General features: G+C 33.8%; 1 protein-coding gene across 4 annotated transcripts in view; it reads right to left on the reverse strand.

Moving 5' to 3' along the window:
* The window catches only part of mRpS18C (mitochondrial ribosomal protein S18C), a 78,605-nt gene that overhangs the window by 4,346 nt on the left and 51,115 nt on the right, over nucleotides 1-23,144 (reverse strand). For 3 of the 4 annotated variants that reach the window (XM_085807320.1, XM_085807321.1, XM_085807322.1), the window contains exon 3: nucleotides 20,088-20,298. In XM_085807320.1, the coding sequence (XP_085663446.1) occupies nucleotides 20,088-20,298 (211 nt within the window). The remainder of the gene's footprint in view (nucleotides 1-20,087; nucleotides 20,299-23,144) is intronic. The other variant, XM_085807323.1, reaches the window with a different exon arrangement.

The following is a 23,144-nucleotide window of genomic DNA, read 5'->3' on the forward strand; positions in this document are numbered from 1 at the left end:
TAAAAAGAAAAAATAAAAGTGAGAAATTCACTAGCTTCATAAAAAAATTATCAGCTAGAATCTAATAAGAATACAAACTAAACTCTGCTCAAATAATGAATGCCTACCAAGTAAAATTCGTAGATAAGCAAAAAGCTAAAGGTTCACATCAATGATGCTATGTGTCACACTTAAAAAATAAGAAAACATACAGATAATATTTTATAATAATATTGGACCAGTCTAGAACATTCTAAAGACATACATGTACACGCATTAAAAACTACTTTGATGAATTTCATACAATTATTAGATTCTTTAGAGAAGGAAACACGAAAAATCAGCTACAGGGCTATGAAGCATGGGTGTTCTGAATGCTAGTTAGACATGTTATCAGTCGCACAATAAGAGCATGCTCAGTTAAAGGGATAACTCATACTTTCCTTTACTTTTCACGCTGAAAAAATTCGATTTTGAGTATCTCTAACATTATTTAGCCATATAAATTTTTACTAAAAACATTTCAAACAAGTGCATTTTAATTTACAAAATGCAGTGATAATTCAATAGACGGTACCTAAGATCAACAGATACCTGCATATGCAATGGCATGAAACAAACTGTGCAAGTAAGATTAATAAAGCTTAAAAACACACAATGGAAATTAAAAATCTTCTTTGATATTCATTGAGATAAGCATATCAAATTACAATCCAATTATTGGAAAAAATTACTCCAGAGAATTTTTGTTGGGGACAAACAACTCCAAACTACCTGTCATGGAGCTGTGTGCCCTTAGGTTTGAAACAAAAAGTACTTCAATTGTGAAAAGGATCACATGTACACTAAATGTCAAAATTTTCTACTACTCAAAAAATAAAAGCAATAAATAAATAGACACAAAGAGGCCTACTTAGCCCTCTGCCTCCTAATGATCCAAAATAGGCATACATGATAGTTGGCGAAAATCATCTTTTATGTTATAGCACAATGCAATCTCTGTATTCTCAATACAGAACCAAAAGACTTCTACTTTCCCCATAATGCTAAACTATCTGTCTCTTTACAATAAATATAAACTTTCCTACTTGTGGATATCTACTGCCTTGGGGAAAAGCCGAGTCAAACAATTAAATGTAACAATTTTCATCATTATTGCTACATCAACCATATTTTTCCCCAATGGCCAAACATTTTGCTAGTTAAACATTAGTTGATAAAAGTCAAACCCATTGGTCACGGCCATCTCAGCATTTGGGATGCTGCTGAGGGTGCACCATAGGGTGACAGGTTTTACACTCAGAAGACAGGGAAGCTCCATCAGAATTTTGATAGATGGAAATGGAACCAAGGGTACCCCATCTACATAAACCAGATCAAATTTAACTTTCGAAGTTCACTGAGAAAATTTTACATTAAGCAAAAGTTCAGAAAATTTTACAAGCATTTTTTATTTGCTAAAAATTTATCACCCACTTTTCAGAGAACTGCTTGACAGAAAATAATCTAAAAACAGTCAAAGTTATTTAAATCCATCCAAAATGAATTCATCTTAGAAAAAGACAAAAAAAATTTTCTCAACAGTATCATTTCAGTCAATTACTATTGATTCTGCTACTGATATCAACAAATGTGATCAAATCTTTATACGATATATAATAATAATTAAAAATAGTTGTGAATATGCTACAAGTAACAGACATTTCAAGAGCAAAGTTTCCTGCTACCAACTGGCAATAGGGTAGTTAGTTATATGCATTCACATTAAAAGGTTTTACTGAAAATGGATGAATAGGTTCTGCTTCTCTCTGAATTTTAAGTAAAATTCCTAAATTTCAAATTTTTAAATGAAAACAATATTGAATACAGAAGTTGTCAAATTTGTGTAATATATATTTTATGCCATCAAGAAAACCTTGATTTTGACTATTACGTAGGTTGTTTTTTTTTCAACCTCCGATCGCACAGTATGATGGCCAGGTATGCGGCAGGTGGTTGGTGTGCGTAGTAGGTGGCTGCACATCCCCCCCCTCTGTCATTGGCCCCACACGCTCTGTCATTGGCGTATTCAACACGCCGTTTTCTGTTAAGTTGCAGTCACGTAAACATGGCTGTCGCTATTGATTCTCCCGCCAAGTGTGAATTGCAAGCTGTTATTCGTTTCTTGCAAGGCAGAAGGGAACAGTGCAGCGGAAATTCATCGAAGAATGAGTCGAGTGTATGAGTGATGGCGTTGTTCATGAATGGTGTCGAAAGTTTAAAGATGGCCGAACTGATGTGCATGATGAAGGGGGTCAAGGACGCAAGTCTGTCGCTAGACCAAGCGGTTAAGCAAAATCGAAGGTTCACCATAAGTGAATTATCGATGAAATTTCCGGAAATTTCAAGATCTTCCCTGTACTCTATCGTTACTGAACAGTTGCACTACAGAAAACTCTGCGCTCACTGGGTCCCACAGATGTTGACTGACGACCCCAAAACTCACCGAATGGCTGCAGCGGTTGAGTTTCTTGACCATTACAATACTGGCGGAGAAGACGTTTTGAAATCCATTGTGACAGGTGATGAGACATGGGTTCAATATGACACGCCCAAAACGAAACGACAATCACAACTATGGATGCACACAAATTCTCCAAAGAGACCCACAAAATTCAAACGAACCTTTAACAACCGTAAGGTTATGGCAACTGTTTTTTGAGACCAAAAAGGTGTTGCTTGTGGAGTTTATGCAGCCTGGAACAAAAATTGATGCAGATTCATGTTGTGAAACTTTGCGACGCTTACGGAGAGCTATTCAAAACAAACGAAGAGGCATTTCTGGAGTTTTTCTGATCCGCGACAATGCCTGTCCTCACAGCGCTCGTGTAACCCAACGGCTCCTTCAGCAATTTCAATGGGACATTTTCGAACATCCACCATATAGTCCCGACCTAGCACCGAGTGACTTTCATCTGTTTCCTGAACTGAAGCAGTGTATTGGCGGGAAGCGCTTCCAAAATGACATGGAGCTGAAAGAAACCGTCACAACTCACTTCCAATCGTTGGCGGGGACATTTTATGAAGAGGGTATTGCAAAGCTTGTTCACAGATATGACAAATGTCTCAATCGTCAAAGTGATTATGTAGAGAAATAACCTGTATTGTACATTACTTTTGGTAATAAAATCTTTTTTGTATATTCACCCGTCTTTTCTTTATAGCCCATCGGAGGTTGAAAAAAAATAGCCCTCGTAGAAGTTGAAAGGACAGACATATTTAATGGTGACAAAATCCGGGATTATTTTGAACCATCTGTATTTATCTTTAAATATTTATGATAGAAGGATAACAAATCAAGTTCATTATTTTAAAGGAATTTGATAGGAAATTATTACCCCTCTTAAAAAATGAAGTGCTTTTACTTATGATTAGATAATGCTCAGATTATAATGACAGAATAATTTTCATTGACAACAAAACAAATCAGCATTTCAGAAACAGCAAAAATGATAATTCTAGTAATAATAATATTTCATGCTTGGATAAAAGTGTTACAAAAAATAAAAACTGTTAAAATTATCAAAGCTATGTATACTTAAATTTTATGATCAGTCAGACAAGTACTTGGATATTTTGAGCCAATTTAAAACCCAATACACAAAAATCTCCAAATACCACTTTTTGATGTAATGTAATAAAGCTTGATGCTTGAAAAATGACGGATAAATTTAAAAACATTTATTCATGGTAAATCAAAATTGTAAACTATTGGAAGACACCTTCTGTAGCTTTTTGTTTTCATTCCGGTCAAAAATTATATTTTATTAGTATTGCAAATAAGAATAAATTTATTCATAACAAAAATTAAAGATCTTATTACACACTGTAAATAATTTCTTTGACTATTTTATTCCCCTTATCAATAAAATATTATTTTATTTTTAGTTTTCAGAAGACCTAACCAGTCTATTTTACAGTATCTCTCAATATTCCATAACCTTGACTGATGCTAACAATTTTAGAATTAAATAGTACGAAATGAGCATCTCACAAAAGTTCATTACTAACTGTTATATAATTTTGATCTAAAATATGCACACACATATATATATTTAACACTAATATTACAGCATTTTCCTTACACCTATAACTACAAACAGCAGTCACTTTGATTGCTTGTTCCGAATAGCAGAAATGGCTAGCTTTTTGCTAATGTAATGTAAAAATAATGCTTATAATGATGCATTTTGCTTGTTTAATAAGTAAATTAAGTAAATTGAGCAAATATATGCAACCAAAAGATAATTTAATGTATCAAAGAGCAAAATAATGCAAAGTGAGTAAATATATTAATCGAAGGAGAATTTAATATAGCAAAGAGCTAAAAGACAAAAAAAAAAAAAAAAAAAAAAAAAAAAAATCACTCTAGATATTTTTAAACTTCTTATCAATTAATAAATTACCTCATAAAAAGTTTTCACTATGAAATAAATATATTAAGAATTACACATATTAGTAATTAAATTGCTTGGTTTTGCAGTGCATAGATTACTAATTTAATTTTACCTGTATAGGTTCCACAAACATATTTTTTACAGTATTCACAGTTTTATTGCCTCTGCATGCATTTATTTGCCATTGTTTACCCTTACGGGAAGGGTTGACGCAAGTACCAATACAAACTTGCGAATTAGGGATGAAATGTACATCTTTCGAAGCTCCTCAGCCATATTTAAAATAAAATCACAACAGCCCATATTCTTACATTCAGTTGTTTCCTTGTCAATTATCCATACATTTATCACTTCAAAATCAAGATTTAAAAAAAAAAAAAAAAAATTCAACTGGCCAACGGCTGGACGAGGACTTTACTGAATATTTTCTGGCCATCGGGTAGAAAACATCAATTCCAAATTTGGTCGAATTGTAAAAATTCACAACTTTCAGTATATTTTTTTTCAACAGATGCTATTTCCAATGTTGGGTGCTTGGTGCTCAGGAGTGGAATGTTCTTTTTTTTTTTTTTTTTCTTTTTTCCCTTGATAAGGTATAAGCAATCTTACAAAAATAAAGCTCATTCCTCATATTTTTGAAAGATAAGTTTTGTCTTTTTCCATACAGGGAAATCCATTCAGCAAACATTTTGACTGCACATCAGTACAAAGCCCAAAATTTAATGCCGAATTTGTCCGGCCTTTTCAAGAAAGAATTAAGAAAAACAATTTGATGAAAAATGGCGCGAACTCTTCATTTATAGCAGCGGCTACGTAACATGCTCGAATGTTCTCAAAAATACTGGTCTAAGGGGAAGATCCTGAAATTGCGGAAAGTTAATTAGAGGTTGCCTGTTTGCGTAAAGCAAAGCCATCGTATTTTTTATATTTTACATATATATGTATTTAAAAGTCTTTAATACGGACTCATCGGGACTTTGGCGATTCCAGATTAGGGATTTTTTTTTTTCCGGATTATAGATCATCAATTTAAATCTGCCAAGTTGACATGCGGAAATAATACAATCAAAAATATGAAACCGTAATTTATGAAATAAAGAGCAATTATGATCTAAAGGGTATCAAAATTTACAAAAAAAAACTTAATATTTATTTGTTTACTTTATTAAACATTTCTTTCAATGTAAGTTGCTTCGTTTTATGTGCTAATACTTTCTCTTTAATTCTATAAAGAGACATAATTTCTTGTTCAGTTACAAAGTTCCGCTGTTCAAGTCCTGTAATTGCTGTGCCGAGAATACCAACTAACTTGTCAATTGAAATTTTTTCCTATTCACTAACCTCTTTGTCACTTTCTTCACGCCTTTGTCCATTTTTTTGCAGCAATTCCACTTTTTGTTGATGGGCATTAAAACATGCTTTCGCTTTGTAGATCCTTTGGCAGCTCCAGAATTAGAAACTCTTTTTGTCATAATCGAAAGTTCAAGCTTACTTTTTATAAAATTGCCCTAACAGTCTGAAAAAAATAATAAGCCGGCAATTAGAAGATAATTAGCCGTCGATTATACATTAAACGTGCGTGCGTAAACGTATTATGCGCATGCGTAAAAGCTTTGAGGTCTGGATTATAGATCATTCCAGATTATGGATGTCCGGATTAAAGACTTTGTACTGTATGTATGTATGTATATATATATATATATATATATATATATATATATATATATAAAGAAAAATAAAAATAGGCTAAAAATTAGAATTAAAAAAATTATAAACCCGTCCTGCACTATAGCTGCAGGATTGAAGTAGAATAAACTTAAAGTATCTAAATTTATTATTAAATTGGTATAAAAGCAAGGCAATTCCTTTATAATATAATAACTGCAACCACATATAACAGGTTTAATACAATATCCAAACAAATCCAGTTAAAGAAAGAATTCATAGTAGAACAAACTCCAAAAATAAAAATGTAAAAGGGAAAATATACAAATAAAAATTAATCTCCTTTCATTGATACTCCAATTCAGAACTCATTAGGGGAAAATGAATTAAAGCTTCATAACAATCAATTAATATGTTTCGAAAATTTATAATATGTCGATTAATATGTTTATGAAGCTTTAACTTGTAAGATTCCTCAGTGTTTTAATCTATAATTAAAGTTGAGGAACCTTAAGAACTGATAAGCAAATAATCGCTCGAGTTCGTGAGACAGAGAACAAAATGTGAGAAGGGTTAAATAAATTACCCTTTATTATTCCAAATAAAGTTTTACAGATGACTCCTTTCTTACAATAAAGCCTCTACTCGGGCTTGAACTCAAGAAACTAAGAACTAAAACTTAACTAATCTAACTAAAAAGATATAGCCAAAGCTATCAAGATTCTAACAGAGTTGGTCCCTTAATGCTAAATAATGGAGAAGCTATCAAGGGCCTAAAGTACGGCCGAGTGTAATAATAGCTTAAGAGAGAGAATAGCCTAAAAAGCCGAACATGTGTTAATTAGAATCACTGGCTCTCTCCCGAAGTCAGTAGAACTTCACTGTTAAATACTTCTCATTTACATTTAAACGCGATTATGAAAATACATTCTGGCTGGAAGTTGTAAGTTAAATTCAGGAATATAGGAAAGTATCTTTTAACTAAAGATTAACATAAACCTTACAAATTCATTTTCCCCTGATGAGTTCTGAATTGAAGTATCAATGAAAAGGAGATTAATTTTTATTTGTATAAATTTATATATATTCCTTTTCGCAATTATATTTCTCGAGTTTGTTCTACAGTACAAAATCTGAAATCCGGACTCGTCGGGACTTCGGCGATTCCGGATTTTGGATTTTTTCGGATATTAGATCATCAATTTAAATCTGGTAAGATGGCGTGCAGAAATTATGCATTTAAAAATATGAAATCATAATTTATGAAATAAAGAAAAATTATAATCTAAAGGATATAAAAATTTACAAAAAAAGCTTGATATTTACTTGTTTACTTTATTAAACATTTTTTTCAATGTAAGTTGTTTAGGTTGCTTCCACAAAAAATTCCTTTTTTTTTTTTTTTTTTTTTTTAATGTTCATATACAGTTGACTTTCCAATATCATACTCCTCGCATAATTTTGAGATGGATATGCCTTTATACATTTTTTGCAGCAATTTCACTTTTGTTTAATGGACATCGAAATATGGTTTTGCTTTGTAGATTCTTTGACAGCTCCAGAATTCGAAACTCTTTTCGACATAATCGAAAGTTCAAGCTTAGTTTTTATAAAATTGCCATAATAATAACAGTCTGCAAAAAATAATAAGCTGGATCAAACTAAAAGATTAGGGAGCAGCTCAGTCTGCTACATTAACTGAAATACATTAGAATCTGTAAAGATAATTTTAGCCTAGCTTAATAGTGTCCGTTATACATTATTGGCTGTGTATCACAAGACTGGCGACGAAAGCTTGTTTCGCTAAATTTTGTCTTGCTTCTATTGCGTACTGAATTAAGCCTGAATTGTATTAGTTTAGTTATTTACTATACCAACATTTATTTCTTATATACTTAACTCTTTATCTAGGGCCGGTGCTAAATACCGCATGATGCAGTCTCTATGGGTCCTAAATTCTGCTACAAAGCATCTTCCTAAGTTCTAAATTTTGACCACACCTAAAGTATCCCAGTGCTTCCCCATAATCATAAAAAACTTATCCCTTAATTTTGCCACTTGATGCTTCCCCAAATTCCAAAAATTTCGTCTTCTCTAAATTCTGCCATCACATTCTGCCGCCGCTTCTGGGTTTATGGTGAATAACATATCAGTTGTTATTAATTATAATAGCCCTAAATGTACTCTTTTGGCCTATGAGTTTTATTAACAAAATCTATTTTTAGCATATGAAACGAAATTTTTGTTGAATTTTCCCTCGTCAACATTTCTTAGAGCATTTAAAAATCTGTAATCATCGCTAAGAATAACGTTAGCATAAAAGGTTGCCATACTCGTTATTCAATTACTAATATAAAAAAAACGTTATCACTGCATGAGTTATTACTGAAGCTGTCATATATTGATAAATATGCGGTTATGAAAGCAAAATGTAATAAATAATAACTCACCAGGTCGGCGTCAGGGATATAAAAATAGATGAATGTTTCAGTAAGCGCGGCGAACAGCGGTGAACGGAACGTTCGAGATGTATGCCAAGCAGATACAGAGCCAAATTATTAATCTCACAAATTTATGCTGACATGATTGCTTTTCCATAATGAGGTATTTTATTTAGTGCCTAAGTGAAATTAAGAATCAGAACTTTTAGGTGAAAATCTCAACATGTTTTATTATGGAAGGAAAAATCAAACGTGCATGCGTAAACCATACAAAAAAAAAAAAAAAAAAAAAAAAAAAAAATTGTGGCCTTGAGGTCTGGATTTAGATTATTCTGGATAATGGACATCCGGATTTTGGACTTTGTACTGTACTATCAATTCTTTCTTTAAACGGATTTGTTTGGATGTTGTGTTAAACCTCTTATACAGGGTTGCAATTATTATATCATAGAGGAATTACCTTGCTTTTATTCCAGTTTAATAATAAATTTAGATGATATAAATTTATATACATAAAGACACACAGATTATTGTTTTCATACTTTAAAATTACATGAAAATTGAACAAGATGTTTCATTTCAAAAGTTGTAATATTTGACTTCATTTTCAATTTGCATTGAAGGGTCAGTCAATCAATAAATTAGACTAATTCAAGGTTGATTCCCCCCCCCCTTAAATGCCCGCTAATCATAGTCTTTTGTGATATATTAGTGCCTTTATTAGTAATTTTGTTATATTTAGTATACCAAATGAATTTTCACACAAACAATTTTGAAGTTTTTGAAGTCTAAAAGCACATTATTTATACCAGATTATGATTCTAAAGTTGTACAACCATGAAGTTTTATAACTTTAGAATCATAATCTGGTAATAGTGAAAAATTCATTAAAGTAAAAATAATTTTCATTTTTAATTAATGCAAATAACATTACAAATGGACTATGTGCCTATGTTGAAACTTGCCAGAGAACATAGCGCATGAATTCTATAAGATTCTATGAATTTGAATCTCCATTTTGGGGGGGGGAAATACTGATCAATATTTTTCACAATAATCTGCACAGAAATGCTCATCACTTACTCTCTTAACATCAGGAACCATTTTTTAAACTGTTATTTTATTTTCAGTTAAATATAAATGCAAACATTTCGCTCTTCAATTTGTGCATGATTATTGATTGAATGATTCCCAATATTAACATGAAATATCTAGGTCAATTTTTGTCCTACATGATTCAAACTTTTTGTTTTGTTTTTTATAATGGGTACAAAATTTTCCTAAGCATGAGTTTAGGGGCCGTAGGAATGTGAAAAAAAAATTAGATTTCTTAATTTCTATAAAATTGATTTCTTTAAATTAAGAACACCAAAACATGAATCTTTGTGTCATTTAAAACAATTTTTTTAAGTGAAAATAAAGGCTGGGTAAGAACGTTTGAGGACACAATGTGTATATATATATACAGAGTGCCCCATAAATATTAGTACAGGCTTTAAAGAGGGAAGGACACATCAAAATGACTGTGCATTGCATAGCTATTTATGACCACAAACATCATAGGGAAGTGGCATGAGAGATATGGTGGGTAAAAAAAGTATTGGCAATTGTCTATAATTGATTATATTACCTAACAAAGGAAATGCCTGACGATTTTAGCTGGATATAACGAACATAGGAGGTAATAAACACACAAATCTAATGAAACTTTTAGATGTTGCTAATACTTCGCATAAAACTTTTAATGTACAAACTCTACAGAATGTCTGACATGGAGGAAGTTATTATGGAAGAACAGCTAGAAATAAACCTTTCATTTCAGAAATAAACAGGAGAAAGGGATTAGATTTTGCAAAATCTCACTTTAATTTATCAGAAGAATTTTGGAACTCTATTAATTTGTTCGACGAATTGAAATTTAAGACACCGCTTCATTAGCCTGACATAAATTCAAGTGAAAATTTATGGCTTAAATTGGACCTAGAAGTCAGGAAACAAAATTTCGTGTAAATATGAACTTATGTTTATACTCCTGCAAGAATGGCACAAAATTCCCAAAAGGACTGGTTTTTTCCAACAGGACTTTGGTTTTCGCTATGAGAAATAGATTACAAGCTCTTATAGGTGCAAAAGGTATGAATACAAAATATTTAATTTTGTTCCCACATTTTTTGTATGATCTTGCCAAGACTTTTTTGATATGCAAATTTACGTTTTTGTTAAATATTTTGTGTAAAAGCCATATGAAAATGAAAGTTTCATTAGGATTTGTGTATTTATTGCCTCCAGTGTTCATTATGTCCAGCTAAAATTGTCAAGCATTTTCTTTGTTAGCTAATATGATCAGTTATAGGCAATTGCTAATACTTTTTTTACCCACTGTACAAGAAATGAAGGGACACAAGACAGATTACCAGAGTATTGCTTACTCATAAATATTACATATGCTGTAGTAGATGATACCATTTAAAAATGTTACAAAAGAAATTCAAAGTTTCCACCATTCCATGCATTATATCAATGGACCATGGATTGGTGAACATGGTCAAAAGCATTTGGATTTGTTTGGATACCTGCAGCAGCCAGATGATTCTTGCAATCAGATACATTTCATACTCATCAGCTTGTAAGGATCCTAAGTTTTACTAGCGTTTATTTTAAATCTTTACTATCACTTCTTATTTTCTACTTCTGGCCAGAATTAAAAGCTTTAACTTATTTATGCAAATTTGTCTTGCTAATGCCAAGTACTTAAGTTGTGGCTTTTTGCCAAGCAAGAGAGAGGAAGGAGCTATTAGAAGCAGGCCGCTTGCCATAGTAGTTTTACTCGGTTGCTGGTTGCATTCAAGGCCAGAGGTTTAATCCTCTTGATAATTTTAAACGTATCGTAGTGTTAGCAGTTCTCTGTACTACATACGGCTTTTTGTTAATATACGGCCAATCTTGGAGTTAGGCACTTGTTTATTAATCCAAAGTTAGTTTAGTTAGATTTTTAGTTAATATTTTTTATATTCTTATGTTCAGACCACAAGTGGTTGGTCTCTGTATTCCAAAGTTCCGGAAATCATTGTTAAGAGAGAAAAATAAAGGGTTTCGTATACCCTTCCTGGGTGTATTGTCTACTTCCCAAATTTATTGAACATATCTTTAGTAAGCTCCCTGTTCCGAGTCAGGACAGTTAATGTTCCCAAAGCAAGTAATGAGGAACACAGAACCTGATAGTGGCACCCAACGAAGAAGAACCATGGCGAGTTTCAAGAAGAACCTGTGCTGCCTGCAGAAGCGGCTCAGAATCCAGAAATGCCAGCTGCCGCCCTGGAAGGATTTGGTTACATCGTCCAGACCATGCGCGCATTGATGAAACCAGAAGCAACATTTAATGGAAACTCACCGGTAACCAGTTTTTTGGGAAAATTGGATGACCACTTTATGCTGTATCCAGTACATGAGTTCCAGAAAGTCACCTTAGCTACCAGCGCTTTGAGGGGCCAAGCGCTTAATTGGTTCAAATGTATAGGCAGAAGCTTCTTGGGTCAAGCGGGAAGTCCCACCTATACTTACGAAAATTTTAAGACTGCCTTAGTAAAAGCCTTCCCTGTCGTAAGAGATCGTGCAAGATTAGAAACTGAACTCTTCAGCATATACCAGAAACGAATTGAAAATGTCTCAAGCTTTATTTTAAGAAAAATTCACGTCTTCAAACTCTTGTATGGAAACCATCCGGATCCTGAGATAATTCAAGTGATCTTGCCGAGGTTACTTCCCCAAGTACAAGACTTTATTGAATTAAGGAATCCGACTACACTGGAAAAGTTAATTGAGCTAGCAATCCAGTTTGAAAGTAGAAGAACGGCAGACATTGAAAGAAGACGCCAGTATGAGCAACGAAGCCAATTTGTTGCGCCAAGACCACAGCAAAGTCGAGAACACGGCTATGGAAGCAAAGCAAATCAGTGGGCAAGGAAACCCGAGTATCCAAAAACAACCGGCGAACGTCGACAGTTCAATAGTAATCCAGAAAAAAAGTCTGAAGGCCAGCGGAAAAAGAAGGAAGGCATGGAAAGGAAGAAACAAGATTTAAACTAAAACGAATTTCTGCTAATGGGAGGGTGCGGAAATCCGAAGGCCAAGAAAACCCCTCTTCCTTCAAGTTAAATACAATGATGGTGAAAAATTTGACTCTTCCAAAGATTGAAGTGTTGGTGAATAATATCCCAGCCACTGCACTCCTGGATACAGGCGTGCTGTGTTCCTATGTGGCAGAAGATTTTTTTAGAAGTATTTCCGTAAATACCGCATATATAATTCAGATAATACGACAGTGTTAGCTGCGCAGGGAGAAAGATGCAAGTGCATAGGTAAATTACCGTTATACATTCGTATCAAGGACGAGCAAGTAAAGATTGTGTTTTTTATCGTAAAGAAATTGCAAGCACATGTCATTTTAGGGATAGATTTTCTTTCAGAGGCAGAAGCAACGCTGGATTTTAACGAAGCGTCCCTTAAGCTGACGATGAAACCAGTTCGAGAAGAAAAAACAGAACCACCGACATTAAACCTCGACCACCTGCCTAAGGAAGAGCAACAAAAAATTCGATAAGTGGTAAGTGAATTTGCTTCGTTATTTAGTGATATTCCTGGATTTACTCAAGTTACTAACCATAGTATCGACACCGGAGATTCACTGCCAGTTCGCCACAAACCATACCGATATGATAAGAATAAAGAAAAAATTATAGAGTGGCACATTCGAGATATGTTACGTAAAAAGATCATAATGCCCATCTCAAGTAGTTATGCTAGCCCGGTTGTGTTATGTAAGAAAAATAATGACTATCCGGTAACACACCCGAAAAGGTGGCATTTTGCAATTGACTATCGTAAATTAAACTCCATGACTAAATATCCGGTATATTCGTTACCTATAATCGAAGAAATCCTAAGGAACATAACTTCTACCAAATATATGACTACTTTAGACTTAACGACTGGTTATTTTCAAATAGGGGTTAGACCGGAAGATGTGTCTAAGACTGCTTTTATAACCAAGTCTGGCACTTATGCATTCCTGTGTATGCCGTTTGGCCTTTCAGGGGCATCGGCAACATTTCAGCGATGTATGGACATTGTGCTAAGGCCTGTTCTTGGAAAGTCCACATTTATCTATTTAGATGATATCATTATTACTAGTGATAATCTGGACCAACATGTACAGGATTTAAGACAGGTGTTTTCATTATTAAATGAGGCCGGTCGAAAAGTGCAAATTTGCAGCCCCTGAATTAAAATACTTAGGTTACAAAATATCTCAGAAAGAAATTGAGACAGACGAATAAAAAATAATCGCTGTGCAAAAGTATCCGCCGCCAAATACGGCGAAGAAGCTCTCTTCTTTTCTAGGACTTTGTTCATATTATAGGTCCTTTATAAAAGATTTTGCAGCTATTGCTGAACCATTGTTAAAATTAAAAAGGAAAAAGGCAAGATTCTCGTGGACAGCCGAAGCCAATAGTGCTTTCGAAAAATTAAAGCAAGCCCCTGTGTTGAAATTTCCTGAAAATGATGAGAATTTAGAAATTTCAGCGGATGCTTCGCAAAATCAGCAGCCCGTGGCATTTTTTAGTCGAATTTTAAATCAAACACAAAGAAATTATTCCGCGACTGAGAGAGAGGCATTTGCAGTTTTGTTAGCAGTGCAAAAGTTCCGAGTCTATTTTGGAAGGGTGCCAATAACAGTGTATTCTGATCATGCGGCGGTAACTAGATTGTACTCAGGGAAAAACTTATCCCCAAGATTAATAAGATGGGCACTCAAGTTACAAGAGTATAATCTGGTAATCAAGCACACCCCCGGAAAGGAAAATATCGTAGCAGATGCCCTATCCAGAATAAAAATAGATGAAGAAGGTAATACTGTAAAGGTGGCAATGCTCACAGCATGTACGATACATTCCGAGAAACTGTAATAACCGAACTGGGTAAGGATCCTGAATTTAGAAACATTTATGAGTATTTAAAGAATCCTGAAAATTTTAGCCACCAAGATATTGTGGTGATAAGAAATAGGACGGCCCATTACGAACTAATAGATGGTCTATTATTTTATACAAAAACTACGAATTCCAACAACGAATTTCGACCTGTTATCCCAGCTAGTCTTAGATTAAATATACTGCAGGAGTTACATGACTGCCCATTAGCTTCTCATGCTGGTATTCGAAAAACCATCCAACGCGTACGCGAAGCAGTTTATTATCCTGAGCTGCAAAAGTTAACAAGGGCGTATGTCCAGTCCTGCCCAACATGTCAAGCAGTTAATTATATTAATTTCCGCCCGGCCGGGTTTCTAAATAGCATTAAATCCGAATTTCCAAATGAAATAATTGCCATCGATTTATTGGGCCTTTTCCCAAAAAGTCAGTTAAATAAAAGTCGGTATCTCCTTGTTATGGTCGATCATTTTAGTAAGTGGACCGAAATTGTTCCCTTAAAACGAGCCTCTGTGAAATTAGTTACCGATTCTATTTTAAATAAATATATTTTAAAATACGGGGCGCCCCTAAAAGTTATATCGGATAATGGTCCTCAATTTGTAAGTAATATATTTGAAGATATGTGCCAAAAACTGGGCATACGTCATTTAAAAATGGTCCCGTATTGGCCGCAATCAAATATAGCAGAACGGGTCAATAGAAATATAGTGAAAATTATCCGTAGTTATGTTAAAAATTTTCATAAAAGCTGGGATAACTATGTCAATGAATTAGCTTTCGCCCTTAGGACTGCAAAACATGATACGATGGGCAAAACTCCTGCTGAGTTATTTTTAGGCAGAAAGATTAAAACGCCGTTAGATAAATTATTTTATGTTCAACAAAGAGCCCCAGAATTTAAAATGGGCGATATAGAAAAATTAATTAAAGAAGCAAAAAAGAACACTGAAGTAGCACAGAGAAAACAGAAACTTTATTATGATATGAAACGACGGGAAGTAACGTATAAAGTAGGAGATGAAGTGTTAAAAATTAAGCATTCACTTTCTTCAGCACCAGAAGATAAAACTGCCAAGTTTTTTCCACGATTTGAAGGACCATATGTCATAGAAAAAATAACTCAGGCTGTAATGGTGCTAAAAGCCAGGAATGGTGAAACATGCTCCGCAAACACTAACCAGATAAAACCATTCTATAATGATAATAAAATGCCAATATTTAAAGATCTTTTGCAGGATCCGGCACGGCAGGCACTGCAGGCACAAGCTCCAGAGGTGGAACAACGACAATCACAAGGGCAAGCCATTAGGAGGCAGGAGCAATTGAAAAGAAAGTTTCCCCATTGGAAAATTGAAGGTAACAAGAAAAAGAAGCCGTTCCACCGACCAGAAAAGAGAGAGCACGACCATCCCCAGAATGAAGAAGGGAGAAGTACGACGAATGCAAAGAGAGCCACGAGAAATGATGGCAACTATAACCCGGCTCCAAAACGGAAGATCTACCCATCGGATAGGAGTCTACACAGCAAATGTCGATGAATGGATAAAGGAAGACCAGCTGCAGATGCAAAGAAGCAAGAAAAATTTGAACAGCCAGCAACGAGATCCAAGCAGGAACGAGAGAGAGTTGTCCCGGTTCCGCGAAGACCAACTGTCATCAAACGGCCGAGACCACAGGCAGAGGCTAAAAAGAAGGTCTTCAAGGGTGACCGCACTGGAAGAAAAAGAAAGCTCATCGAGGAAGGAATCGAAGGGCGAACCCGCACAAGAAGGAAGATAAACCAAACTGTAGTCTTCGCTACCTTCCAGGACTGGGCAGAAAAAAGGATGTCCGAATATCACAAAGATAAGTAAAACTTTAAGTTACTTTGAAACCTTAAGTTAATTTTTCATTCTTACTGCAAGTGGCAGAATTCAAGATGTTTTACCTCATGTGAGGTCTACCTTTATCGCCGAAAAGGCGAGAAATGAGTTGTTACCGATTTTGATATTGTTTTTCAATTACTCGCGAGTAAAACTAAAATTAATGTATAATAGGAATGTGTAAATACTTGAATATTGTAAAAGCATTGACAATCTTTGAGAAAGGTACCTTAAGAAAATTGTAAAAGTCATGTATAAAATTTTATTTAAAAGATTCTGGCAAGAAAGAAGTTTTAGTCTGAAAGACTTTTGAAATGTAGTATTTCAATGTAGAAGAATTGGCACTTGCTTGGAAAAGAATAGAAGTTAACAATGTACTACTAACGTATGTTTTAAAATGCGTAAAATTAACGGCATGTTAATATGTCCTTATATACAATGTGAACTGTTATTTTAAACGTTAAGAAATACTGTGATATGTTAAAAGCGAAAGTAATGCCAAAAATTTTAACTCATTCGTGTGATTGTAAGAAGAGCAAATTATTGTGAATAACTGTTAAAGGTTGAATTAATATAGTTAGGCTCTCTGACGCTACACTTCAGAGTTAGACACTTTTCAGAATAGTACCTCAGGGTTTAGAGATGAATATAAGGTGTGTTCTGAGGTCTTGTTATGTTGAATTTTAACACGTTAGTGTTTTGATTGTAGGCAGTAGTGTTGAACACCTGTACATAGACACGTTCGTGTTTGGTGTTTTCCTTTACAACACATGTCAGAGAGCATGGGGAGATAATTAAATAACGCCATGAATGAAATAAGAATGTTAAGAGAAATATAAGTATTCATGTTACTTGCCATTTAATTGTGTAACATTTCATTAAACTAGTTTTCCTTCCAGATCTCTGGAAGGAACCAGATTTCAACTAAGAACTTCCGTTTAGATGCAGTACAGATGAAAAGTAATTGTCCATGGAGTTGATAATGTAAAAACGACTTTTTTTTTTTTTTAAATTTCTAGTTTCTAGTGAGAAATGTTTGTAAAAGATTGGCCTCGCGTTAAGATTCTAGAGCTAAAAGTTTTCAACAAGGTCGTTTTAGACCTCAGTTTCAAACTAATTAACTCTGGCGGGAAGTATGTAAGGATCCTAAGTTTTACTAACGTTTATTTTATTTTAAATCTTTACTATCACTTCTTATTTTCTACTTCCGGCCAGAATTAAAAGCTTTAACTTATTTATGCAAATTTGTCTTGCTAACGCCAAGTACTTAAGTTGTGGCTTTTTGCCAAGCAAGAGAGAGGAAGGAGCTATTAGAAGCAGGCCGCTTGCCATAGTAGTTTTACTCGGTTGCTGGTTGCCTTCAAGGCCAGAGGTTTAATCCTCTTGATAATTTTAAACATATCATAGTGTTAGCAGTTCTCTGTACTACATACGGCTTTTTGTTAATATACGGCCAATCTTGGAGTTAGGCACTTGTTTATTAATCCAAAGTTAGTTTAGTTAGATTTTTAGTTAAAATTTTTTATATTCTTATGTTCAGACCACAAGTGGTTGGTCTCTGTATTCCGAAGTTCCGGAAATCATCGTAAAGAGAGAAAAATAAAGGGTTTCATATACCCTTCCTGGGCGTATTGTCTACTTCCCAAATTTATTGAACATAGCTTTAGTAAGCTCCCTGTTCCGAGTCAGGACAGTTAATGTTCCCAAAGCAAGTAAGGAGGAACACAGAACCTGATAAGCTGTTTGATGTACCTTTGGGGAGCTTTAAGTGCTCCCCAAAGAAAGAAAACCAGGCTGCTCAAAGCCAGACAGCATGGGGTCAGGCGACTGGTCCACCTTGCCCAATCCATCATTCACCAAATGACACAGTCAAATGTCTCCAACCACATCTTCTGCGACAGAGAGGTGCCCCATCATGTTGAAACCACATGTTGCATTTTATAGGTGATGGCAACATGTAAGGCCTGATTATGCAGTCACTGTCAAAAAGCAGCCCAACACAATTACTGAAATGCAATTTTAGGCAGCATGTGGTCTCATTCCATAGAGTTCATAAACTCCCTGTTAAACTATTCTCGATGCAGCTGTTGAGCTGCTCATGCACTGTCATCATCTAATCATAAATTAAATGCATATCTGCCAGCTCCCTGTTCCTATAATGTTGCATGCTGTTTTTAAGGCGACTATTGAGAGATGAAGTATTAAATATTCCCCTCTAGCGCCTTCAGAAACAGCACCACCTAGCAGCATACGATGTCTGCAGTCATGGGCTGCTAATGCAACTCACAATTCTTTTGATGTGCTCTATATGCCCTTAAAGAAAGTTTGTACCAACACTTATGGGACAACCTGTATGTGCTGTGTAATATGTGTGTATATATGTACACACATACATAAATGAATTAATATAAAAATATTAAGTTTAAAACCTAATCTAACTGCATGCTGATAGCAGTTAGTGGTAATAACGCAAAATAAAAAGTAAAAAATATATTAAAAATTCATCACATATTCATTTCAGAGTTAATGGCACGGAAAAACAAAAAAACAAAAAAAAAAAAAAAAAAAAAAAAAAAAAAAAAAAAAAAAAACAGAGGCACAGTAGCGAACTGCAAGAAATAGGGGGCAAAATATGCCAAAACCTAAAACGAAATTTACATCTTTCGTTGCATCACCATCAAAGGGTAGGTGTAACAAAATAAATAAATTAAGTAGCCTGTTCCCAGTTTATTGCTAATGGTGTAAATAATTACAAAAAAAAAAAAGGAATTGATATTAATTTTACCAAAATTCTCCGAAAAGCAAGTACTGAGGTCCAGAAGTAAACTGATATTGAAACACATTTCAAATGGATTCACAAGAATAATCAAAGAGTCATTAAAGCTATTAACAAACAACAAATTCAAAATATTAACTGCTATAATGAGAATTTGTACACCACCTTGTCACTTATTGAAATTTATAATAGTTTAAATGAGCTCTATCACCTAATTCCCAGTATTAAAAACTTAACTAATTTTGATAAATGGGACTATCTTAATTGTAAATCTTTTTCACAATTTAATTAAACCCACCAGCGGCCGAGCGATAAAATCACTGAACACTGGTAGTTCGGTCCGAGGTTCAAATCCCGCGAACGGGTTGGCAGCATGGTTGTTTTCGTGGTTTTCCCCATGTGTAACGTGTATATGAGCTAGTTTTCCTTAGAAAGTTCTCCACGAAGGCATCCCTCCCCTTAGGCAGATAGCCCTAGTGTCCTTTGTCGTATTCTCAATACACAAACACAATTTAATTAAAAATCAAAATAAAATCTTTCTACAAATTAACAGTATTCCTATGGGAACCAACTGTTCAACTAGCATCTGCAACATGTTCCTATTCGTTATGGAATATAATTTTATTAAGTATTGCCATAACACACCCTCCAAAAAAAAAAAAAAACCCTATAGGTACATTGTTAACATCATTATCATTAATAATTACATGATAAATTTTAATTGTATTTTTTATTTTATATACATACATATATAGATATATACAGTGCCATTACAAATGCAATATAAAACTTTTTCTATCTTCTCGTAATTTGCAAGATATCTGCTATGCAACAATTCATCTAAAATACAATTCGTAACATTTTGCAATAGTTGGCAGCTCTGCTTAGTGAACAACACATGTATCTTTTAAAAAAGGAAACTAAATAAAAATTACCCAACTCTCTGGATCTTTTAACTGTATTCGTTAATCGCCTCTGTTGTTCTTTGCAAAGGCCTGTAATATGTCTGTCATAGAGGAATCCAGTATATGGTGACACAAACTGACTTAATAATCTTATATTCTTGTAATCAAGATTTATTTTATATTTACACAAAATGCAAATTTTGTAGTGAGGTTTATACGGGTTCTCCATGTCTGGAATAAACTGGAAAAAAAAAAAAAAAAAAAAGAATACTAAAATTTTGTAACATATACATAAGTCAAAGTTGCTCTTTAAGTTTAATATCTATTACTATATATGGTACACTTAAATACTTATTTAAGATTTCAAGAAAGTATAGAAGAGCATTTTAAGAATACTCTCATTATTTTTTATTAATAGAACATTTAACATTGGAAACAAATATCCTTTTACTGAAGCATCCAAAAAAATCAAAGTTTTCTCAGTGAGACTTCTGAAGCTAATGAGGACAATATTAGCCTTAAATAATATTCAGCAGACTTTAAGATATATCAGTTTAAACCAGGGCTTAAAGTGCTGCCATATTAGCAGAAAGAAAATATTATCAAATCAAATAGCAGATATATCTAAATCTCATATTTAATTAGACATAATGTATATTTATAATTGACTTTTATGTTAATATTAATAAATATCAACGTTTAAATCAAAAGCTGAAGATTAAATGCAAAATACACTGAAATTAATATGTAACAATATTGCATATTATCCTGCATCCCATATACTCATGCTAGTGTTTAACCTCTTTGAGACTGTATGCCTTCATATATGCTGGTATACATGATTAAGATGTTCCCTCGGAACAGACGGGAACTAAAAGGAATTGTCCCACGGAACTGGGATTGTGCATTGCTAAGCTTAACTTGACAAAAATGTCACACACACAAAAAAAGTTTCAGATAATTTTCGGTAACACTTTAGATTCTTACTTAAGCTATCATATACATTAAAATAAGCATTAAATAATCTTTTCTTTACTTTACATGAAAATATATGAAAAAATTGCTTACTTTGAAAAATAACTTTCAGAAGCAATATTCAAATTATTCCAAAGTTTTAACTGACAAAACATGTTAATAAACTTTAAAATTAGTAAAAAATACAAGAAAGACTACTTACAAGAAAACAGTCTTTATCGGGAAGTGGAAGGCAGATACTCAGTGAGTTCAGTCTTTGAGAAAATGTCCGTTATCAAAATCTCTAGAAATATTGCTCTCTAACTCCTTAGAAAATGAATCATCATTCTCATTCATGGCACTAATTGGCTCATTTACCATGTGAATATAATCCTTCTGATAAATAATACTTGCTTGCCATAATAAACTGAAGTCAAGGCTTTCCAAAATAAAAAAGGAAGTACGAGAAATGTAAGAGATAAAAGCAACGTAAAGCATAACAGAATTCCACATAGTAGGGAGAAAAGGATTCGAAGGGATAATCAGAACTGGAATGTTTATATTGTGAACAGGTTAAAGAGGCAGACTCTGTTTAAATTACACCTTCCCTCCTCCCTCATAACAGCAGACACCATAATTAGGCAAAATGTGATCAAACTGAAGATCAGGAACCTACAACTATGTTCACTTCAAAAGTAATGGCCATAGGATGGCATCTAATGGTCTTTAAAAATGTTTCAGCTTAAATGCATATATGCATCACCTACCCCTCACCCTCATTTTCCAGTGATGCATGGGTTGGGACGCCCGGCTATGAGAGACTTTCCTAGGAAATGCATATATGTGATACCAGTCTGGAAAGGTTAAACACCAAAATTACAAAATTTATACTGCCATCAGAAATGAACTAATACTTAGCTTTGCAAAGCATGTAGTAATGATACAGTACAAAATCCGAAATCCGGATTTGTCAGGACTTCGACGATTCCGGATTTGGGATTTTTCCAGATATTAGATCATCAGTTTAAATCTAGTACGATGGCATGTAGAAATTCTAAAATTAAAAATACAAAATCGTGATTGATAAAATAATGAAGTATTTATGATGTAAAGGGTATCAAAATTTACAAAAAAAAAAAAAAAAAAAAAAAAAAAAAAAGCTTAACATTTATTTGTTTCCCTTATTAAACATTTCTGTCAATGTAACTTGTTTAAGTTGCTTCATTTTTTGTACTAATACTTTCTCTTTAATTCTGTAGAGAGACATAATCTCTTGTTTAGTTACATTGTTGAAGTCCTGTAACTGCTGTTTCGAGAATTCCAATTAACTTGTCAATCGAAATTTTCTTGTTTTCAGTAACTTTTCTGTCACTTTCTTCAGTATCCAGTAGCGGTATTTTCTGGATCTAGAATCATACTACAGATATTTCCATTCATTAATTGACTCATGATTGAGAAGCATTGTCATCGCAATGAAAAACTTCTTTTGCATCATCCTCATTTATTACTGCTAATCCACATTTCTTTACAAAATCCGTTAATTAGAAAATTTCCCCTTTGTTTTGAGATATCCAAAAACCTTTAGAATTAGCGGCTATCATCATCAAATTTCCTTCACTATACATGTAAAATATAAAAAAAATATGATGTCCTTTGCTCTATGCATACACACAACCTTTAATCAATTTTTTGCAATTTAGGATCTTCCCCCTAGACCAGTACCTTCTAGAGTTTGCTAGCCTATTACGTAACCTCTACTATAAATACTGAGTACATGGCATTTTTCAGTCAGATTGCTTCCTAATCCCGCTGCTAGAAGACTCTGCGCTGCCCTGTCCATCTTTTCTTCCTTTGTTAGAATTAGTTATGACGCATAAAGTTTAAATTCAATCATACTTAGTTAAAACTACTATGGATATGCAATTTAAAGAGTGTTATCTAAAAGGAAAACGATCTGCTAATTGGAGTGAATAAAAATGTACGATTGAAAACTAAATCTATTTGTGTTGTCTTTGGATATCCTCCTTACCACCCTGCATAAAGCCATGCCTGAACTTTGATGCCGAGATTCGTCACGCCTGCCAAAATATCACAGTTATTTATTTAGCCGACTGGATTTTCTGTGTGGGAAAA

Source organism: Stegodyphus dumicola, chromosome X1, assembly GCF_044657685.1.
Source record: "Stegodyphus dumicola isolate Sdum_Otavi_A_Nest chromosome X1, ASM4465768v1".
NCBI lineage: Eukaryota > Metazoa > Arthropoda > Arachnida > Araneae > Eresidae > Stegodyphus > Stegodyphus dumicola.